General features: G+C 39.7%; 2 protein-coding genes across 2 annotated transcripts; both read right to left on the minus strand.

Annotated features, from left to right (window-relative positions):
* Positions 1 to 1,271: 1,271 nt before the first annotated feature.
* LOC127648672 (histone H3) lies at positions 1,272 to 1,712 on the minus strand. Its single transcript, XM_052133394.1, has one exon. It carries the CDS (start codon positions 1,695 to 1,697, stop codon positions 1,287 to 1,289), a length of 411 nt encoding a protein of 136 aa, XP_051989354.1. The 5' UTR covers positions 1,698 to 1,712; the 3' UTR covers positions 1,272 to 1,286.
* A 672-nt stretch (positions 1,713 to 2,384) lies between these two features.
* On the minus strand, positions 2,385 to 4,001 carry LOC127648083 (histone H1-like). Its single transcript, XM_052132691.1, has 2 exons — positions 3,394 to 4,001; positions 2,385 to 2,787 (listed from the first exon to the last, which is right to left on the minus strand). Exons 1-2 carry the CDS (start codon positions 3,999 to 4,001, stop codon positions 2,385 to 2,387), a joined length of 1,011 nt encoding a protein of 336 aa, XP_051988651.1.
* Positions 4,002 to 8,253: the final 4,252 nt, after the last annotated feature.

The following is an 8,253-nucleotide window of genomic DNA, read 5'->3' on the forward strand; positions in this document are numbered from 1 at the left end:
TCAAAGCAGCGTATGAGGTGGGGTTTCTGTGGGTTCTGGCGCACATGGGTGTGGAGGGTAATGAGGAGGCAGATGAGGTGGCAAAGAAGGCGGTGCAGGAGGAAAGAGTTCAAATCAATTTACAGTATGGGTCACCAGATTACACAGAAATAATAAATGGGTCAGTAAAAGAAATGTGGCAAAAAATCATGGGAACATGAAAGGAAGGGGAAGGCACACCATTCAGAACAAACAATTGTAGAGAAAGGAAAATGTACATTTAGAAGTAAGAGAAGGGATGCAGCAGTCTTATCCGGTTTGGGCATTGTGGGCTCGCTCTGATTGGTAAACATCCTGATGGAAAATGTGAATGTGTAGACCAGGAAACGGTGAAGCATGTATTAGTTCATTATAGAAAGTTCTCTCGTCCAAGGAAGTATATAACTGCAGATTTAAATTTATTGACATATTTGCCATTTGAAGCCATGGGAGACTGACATTGATGACTTGGAAAGCCAGTTATCTACAAATGATCCAAAAAGCAATAAGGTATGTGATATTCAGAAACCGCACTCCGTATTCCTCAAAAATAATCACAGAGTTCAATCAATGCCTCTACACAACAAAAACTGAACATTACACCCTTCATGAAGGCAGGATTTACTGCAGGACTGTTGTACCTAATAACCTGGCAGCTGTATATATGCTTAAAGGCTTCATAGAAATGCCACAATTGAATATTGTAATAGTGGAGTGCAAACACCAACAGTAACCCAGACAAGCTCTCTTCCACATTTTTGCAGATATGTAAATAATATACATGGGACATACAATTAATTTGAACAGAGGCATTTACACATCTTTGCTTTCAGCTACTGGCCTTCACTTTGTCATGGGACAGTCCTAATGCAGGTGAAGAGATAGAATAATGTATACCGACACTGCACGGCCTTGTGGTGGGAACAGGTATAGGGCGAGAAGACTGATATATGTATATATATGTTTATGCTCCCATGCATTACAAATGGTCTCTTAGGCCAGCTGATAAACTGAAGTCATATTTTGTTCTCCCTATGACCAATAACCGTGAAAATGTTCATTTTCTAGAAGAAATGTTCTTTTGCTCTATTTGAGAATGCCAAACGAAGATCTCATAGTGGCGAATCAAAATCTACCAGACATACAAATCAAGTCAAAAGTACTACCAACAATTATTATAAATGAACTGGAAAATCGACTCTTTGAGGATAAATGAAGTGGCTCTTAAAAGAGCCTTTGGAGTTGATGTGAATGACGTCGCTGTGGATTTAAGCGCGCTCTCCGCGAATGCGGCGGGCCAGCTGGATGTCTTTGGGCATGATGGTGACCCTCTTGGCGTGGATGGCGCACAAGTTGGTGTCCTCGAACAGACCGACCAAATAAGCCTCGCTGGACTCCTGCAGGGCCATGACGGCGGAGCTCTGGAAGCGCAGATCCGTCTTGAAATCCTGAGCGATTTCTCTCACCAGACGCTGGAAAGGCAGTTTGCGGATCAGCAGCTCAGTAGACTTCTGATAACGGCGGATCTCTCTCAGCGCTACGGTACCGGGCCTGTAACGATGAGGCTTCTTGACTCCACCGGTGGCGGGGGCGCTCTTGCGGGCGGCTTTAGTAGCGAGCTGCTTCCTCGGAGCTTTTCCACCAGTTGACTTGCGAGCGGTTTGTTTGGTTCTCGCCATGATCACGAGATTCTCTGCTCCGTTCAACACAGTAAGTAAAGATAATCGGCACACCGCTGCTATTTAAAGCCGTGTGCGATCACGCGCTCAGTGTGGTGAGGGTTTAGAGGCGTGTGATTGGCTGATATGGACGTGTACGCATGACAGTTGACCAATGACTGTGCGGCACGTCTTTTCAAACAAGCGGCGACAGTTTCCCGCTCAAAATCATTTGTTCAGTTCAACTCAATGCGCATTAAATCACGTTTCTTTGTCCAGCTTTTATACTCAAGTACTATAATTTATTTTAAATTATGAATGTAGCATGATGAATTGTAATAACTAATAAACAGGTAATAGCAGTAGCAGATTTAATTATAAGAAATACTTCATTAACGCATTTGCGTACTTGGGCAGGATTAAAACGTAGACATATAAATATATTGGGTTAAAATGTGTAGATTATTTATACACGGATCCCACAACTGCATCTGTCATTCAATCACTTTGTTTCACATTATGTGAGAAAACAGCGCTTAAAACAATATAATCTGCAGTTGATTTTTTTAAAGGTTCCCTTCCATTTATTTCATGCAAGTGTGTAATAAATGGCCAATGAAACGTGAGTAAAAGAATAATTCACTCTCTCATAGTTCAAGTGTGTGGCTCTTAAAAGAGCCTTTGTGTTTGTGACAGACTTCAGTCCATTTACTTGGTCTTGCCGGGTTTCTCGGTCTTCTTGGGCAGCAGCACAGCCTGGATGTTGGGCAGCACCCCACCCTGAGCGATGGTCACTCCACCCAAGAGTTTGTTCAACTCCTCGTCGTTCCGCACTGCCAGCTGCAGGTGACGGGGAATGATACGGGTCTTCTTGTTGTCCCGAGCGGCGTTTCCGGCCAACTCCAGGATCTCAGCGGTGAGATACTCGAGCACAGCGGCCAGATACACAGGAGCACCAGCGCCGACGCGCTCAGCGTAGTTTCCTTTGCGGAGCAGTCTGTGCACACGGCCGACGGGGAACTGCAGTCCCGCCCTGGATGAGCGAGTCTTAGCCTTCGCTCTCGCCTTACCGCCGGTTTTACCTCTGCCGCTCATTTTCAATTCAACTGATCTATTTCAACACAACGTAGAAACAGAATACTCAGTGTGACGCAGTCAACAGTATTTAAAGCAGGCTGTCAGTCGTCTATTGGCTGGAGTCTGTAAAACATTCTAACCAATCACAGAACTTCCCTCCGAACTCTAAACTCCTCCCTCTTATTTCTCCGCTACATTCTGTGTTCATGAGAAACTTCCAGCTGAACGAGTTTTAAATAGTTTAATTCAATAATAATATGGTCTAATATATCTGACCTGAAATAAATTACATAAGTCACAATCGATGCAGTTATTCATTTAAAATGTTGTCAGATGCAAGTTGTTAGTGCAATTACCTTCATTTTATAGTTTTATGAAACACTGATTTTGTCAGGCGGGTGAAACTGAATATCACGTTTGATTACCGGGTTTAACCTTTTTTGAATATGCAGCTTTAAGCTTTTGATTGTTTTTGGTTTATTACAGTCATAGTCAGGAATGATTGTGTCCTCTCACAACCAATGTAATAATAAAACATCACACATTAAATATAAAATACAAAAGTGTTGCTCTTTTATATGAAATAGTGGGTGGCTCTTAAAAGAGCCGTTTTGAGGGAGAAACTCGGAAGATCATTTACTTCTTTTTGGGAGCTGCTTTCTTAGGCTTGGCTGCTTTAGCCTTTGCCGTTTTGGGTTTGACAACTTTGGCCTTTTTGGGGCTCTTGGCTGCTTTCTTGGCGGCTGCTGGTTTCTTTGCCTTCTTGGGGCTCTTCGTTGCCTTTTTAGCGGCTGCTGGTTTCTTCGCCTTCTTGGGAGATTTCTTGGCGGCAGGTTTCTTAGCCGCGGCACTCTTGGGCTTCTTAGCAGCGGCGGGTTTCTTGACTGCGGCCTTCTTGGCTTTAGGAGCGGCTTTCTTGGCGGGTTTCTTCGTGCTCTCGGCTTGTTTCTTGTTGAGCTTGAATGAGCCGGAGGCGCCGGTCCCTTTGGTCTGCACCAGAGTCCCTTTAGTCACCAGACTCCTAACGGCGATCTTGACGCGGGAGTTGTTCTTCTCCACATCGTATCCACCGGCGGCGAGAGCTTTCTTCAGGGCGGCGAGAGACACGCCGCTCCTCTCCTTGGACGCGGTCACAGTTTTGACGATGAGATCACCGACGCTTGGACCCGTTTTCTTGGGTTTGGCAGCAGATTTCTTCTTGGGCGATTTGGCCGGCGGGGCAGCTGCAGCTGGAGCGGTTTCTGCCATCTCTCTGATCGGATCTGTAATCTCACAAACACACACGAGCACTGAGTGCAGTAATGAACAGCGACTGAGCGGCGCTGCGCTCTTAAAACCCTCATGAGAACCTGAAAGACTCAATCCGCTCGTGACAGCGTCTGCGTTTCTCCGAGAGCCGCTCGCGCTTGTGTTTTCTCCTCTCACATTTAGAGCAAAACTGGAGCGATAAAACAGTTTAATGGAGTGAAAACAATGTGAACACAGAGCAGGAGTTCTGCGCTTTATCTGGAGACTAAAACGCGCGACGAGGAAACTTTTAGTTTTATGTCTAAACTTCAAATCCACATCGCGCACCAGCTATTGGAAAAGACCGCGTGTGATTTGGATGTGATTTTCATGCAGAAATGATTATATTTGATTGAACGCGTCTTCTGTGTTTTCAACACACACTTTGATAATGACTTTAATGAAATGAGCATCACTGAGGGACTTGTGGACTGTTTCATACAGGAGTTGTTTTGGGCAGATTGAAGCACACGCTCCGTGTCTGTTTGTGACTCATGTGTGTTCAGCTGCTGCTTCTTGTGTGTTTGTTGGTTGTCATTTGTCTAAAATCAAATACTGACGTTGAATCTGAAGCTTTGTGTTGTTTTTTTTTTATTTATTTTTCCCTAGCTTTTGGTATGTGACTAACTAAAACTACTGATAAAGAAAATGGTGATTGTAGTTCATATATTTGAGCTTTTATTGTCTAAATTATATAATCATGAAGAATACACAGACAAAAAATATTTAATTTTTGTCTGTTTATTCTTCATGTACAGAGCATGGAATAGTTTTAACTGAAGATGTAACATTCTTTATTAATAATGGGGCATTTTTTTTTTATTATTATTGTATAAAATTAAAAACTCGTTGATTGTATTTTTTTCCCTATTGTTTGTATTCTTTTGATATGTGTTGTATACTCGTGATCACATTTTATTGCCAGTGTCATGTTGGCACTTATTAGAGCAAAGACTTGTATTTGTAGCAACATTTTAATTATATTCAGAGTTCAAATTTGTCTTTGAATTCAGATATGTCTGCTATGGGTACTGTGTTGCTCTTTGTTAATACTGATAGTCAATGAAGAACATTGACTTGTCTTTTAAATTGTTCATATACGCTGCAGGTTTGCGCAAATATATATTTGTATATTTTAATACTGCTAAAGTAGTTTCAATTTATGCTATATGAACATAAGTGAAATACTTTTTTTCCCCAATAATTTTAATTGTCATGTAAAGTCAACATAAATGATAATAAAAAAATGACTAACAAAAAAGTATATAGTAGCCATGACAAAGTTTTATTAAGTTTAAATGTCCAGTTTGTAAAATAAGGTTGAATAACTTAAGTAAAGCTATTTTAAAGTCACACTGAAAAAAATTTGAAGTGGGGTTTACTGGAAAAAACCTAGGAAACAATTTCCACGCAGAAATTGCTAGTAAATTTAACAGAGCTTAATTTCAAGTAAAGGTTACACACAATTCTTTGAGGCTTTTAAATAGAAATTCTCAAGTAAATTTAACTTTTTAATACTCCGCTTCAAGTAAATTTTACTGACTCTTAGTTTGTACACTTTACTCAAGCCATGTAGCATTGAATTAAGCCATGAAGACAGCTAAATGTACTAGCAATTCAATGTATTTTTTACTAACATGTCATATTTATCCTTTTGAAATGCCAAAGTAATATTAACTTAACTTTTAACAATATTTTTAACATTAGTTGTATTCATTTGTTTAGTATTAATAATTATACTGTGTTTAATAATATCTGAACAAACGCAAATAACATGAATTGACAGACAACATTTTACATACAAATATTTTTAATTCATTTTTTAAAACTGTGTAAAAAAACAGTAATAAATGTATCTTTAAATACATTAATATTTTGGTCAAAGGATAAGAGAAAGAGTAGAATAAAACACCCAAACAACCATCTGTCCACATCACTTTTACATCTTTGTTCAGAGAACCATCTGGATATATCTGCCTTTACATCTACATACAAAGGAACAAATACAAAGTGTTAAAGTGCACATATTGAGTGTCCACAACTAACAGACTTACATTAGTAGCTTAGTGTGCAAAGAGTGAACTTTTGGAGAAAATTTTAGAACATCCAGCTCAAGAAAGATCTTTTGAAACACTTAAAATGTGCTTCTCAGCTTTGAGGAATAGTTGAAGTTCAAGGAGTAAATTAAACCCAGACACGCATTTGTGAGATTTTTTACATCCAACCAGCACCTCAGTTCCCTCAATGACAATGATCACATCGGCTGGAGTGGAGCCTTCTGCTGCAGTGCTGCAAAGTACAATGATCTTCATCACATGTTCAGCGAAGCCATCTTTGATTATGTCTTTGCTGACATCCTGTCAAATACACGTAAATGTGAAGTGGTCAGTATACTGTCCAATATATTGCATGTTGTCTTTGTGCATGAAGTGATTCAGTGGGTGAAACTTACAGTCTCCACAGACAAGCTGTTCAGAATGTACACAACTATTTTTGAAATCATAGAAGAAATAAGAAGTAATGTAAAAATTTACCTGGTAGTCTTTGATGAGCTCCTCAGATGATTCTCCCAGAAAGATGAGGCAGCGGATAATAGCATCTTGCCTACCTTCGTGTTGCTGTTAAAAACATAAGTCAGTTAATGTCATGAATAACTGTGTGCTTTTACATGTATCTACAGAGACAGGAAGCAGCAAGATGTCAGAACCCTCAGATGGTACGATAACTAGGAATGTTGATGAATAATCGATGATTGATTATTTGTTGTTAATGAGTTGATCGATAAAGCTTATTGAACTAGACAACAGTTAGAGAGAAGACTGTCTCTACACATCATTCACTTAATTTGTCTATTGATGAACATTATATATACCGCATATACCATAATAATGTGTAAAACAAGAAGAAAAAAAAGCACTGCTGATCTGACATTCTTCCTGTACCATCAACACCAACAATCATGTTAGTTCTCGCAGAGTGCATGAGGTTAATCACCAATATAGAGCCGTTCTCCACCTACAGTTTATTGTTAATAATTAATCAATTTGCATTAACATAAATGATTGTTGCTTAAGTAATTTTCCTAAAATTTGTATCCCTATACATAAGATATGTTTTTCCCTGTCAAAAAAAAAACAAAATTCGAAAAGATCACACAGAATCTAAGTGTAATTATGAAACTTTTACACTTTACTTGACTGAGTGAATCCAGCACGCTTCTTATTTCTGTGCCTGCAACCCCACCCTTCATCTCAAATATGGCTAGGAGTAAGTCCAGTTTTCCCACGGTTTGCTCCAGGTTAAGTGGTTATCCTCCTAAACATGAAGATGAAAACAAAATGTCATGTATTACAGTGACAATCAAAATGATGTGCACCTTTACATTTGGTAGCAGACTTTATTATTATTAATATATATTTTTTTAAATACATTTTACTTTTTTAACCTCAGTTTCTCCAAATGGAAATGGTGGCAAGTAGTTTACTTCAGCCTTCTTGGCCCTTTTCATGCCTTTGGGGGTAACCTTTACATTTGTAGTCTTTTTTTTGTTTTCCTTCCTAACTTTTCACCTCCAGCTCTGGGTAAGCAAGCTGACAGCCTTTTGTCACACCCATCTCATGACATGTCACCTAGGGGGAAAGAAAAAATATAGAGACTGTGTTATGAAATGCAGCATTGCCTCTCACATACGGATGTCATGGTAGGAACAGCTGGATTCAGGATTTCACCCCTGCACCCATTTATTGGGGCCTCACCTGATGGATATGATTCCTGCAGCTGCTGTGGTTCAGGTGTCATAGAAATTAAGTGCCCATTTTCTGTAAAGGACCTTTCTGTTAATGAGGCAGCAAATTCTGTTGCACACTTTTGCCTTGAAAAAGATGCGCAAGGAAAAATTAGACTGAAGCGGGACCATGCATACTATTATCAAGTGCAGATGCAGCTATTTTTTACTGACAAACCATATTGTGATTTCATTCTCTGGACTGAAAGAGGAAGAACTTCACCTTTTGTTGAACGTGTCACTCCTGATGTGGCATTCTTTGACAAAGAATTGGAATGTGCTTGTGACTTCTTTAAAAAATTTATCATTCCAGAGCTGCTAGCCAAGTATTTTTCTGCACCAAAACCAGCAGCATTTGCTGATCATAGTCAACAACAGTGGTGCTACTGCTGTGAGCCAGAAGCAGGGAACATGTTGGTCTGTGCCTCA

The sequence above is a fragment of the Xyrauchen texanus genome, chromosome 1 (assembly GCF_025860055.1).
Source record: "Xyrauchen texanus isolate HMW12.3.18 chromosome 1, RBS_HiC_50CHRs, whole genome shotgun sequence".
In the NCBI taxonomy this organism is placed as follows: domain Eukaryota; kingdom Metazoa; phylum Chordata; class Actinopteri; order Cypriniformes; family Catostomidae; genus Xyrauchen; species Xyrauchen texanus.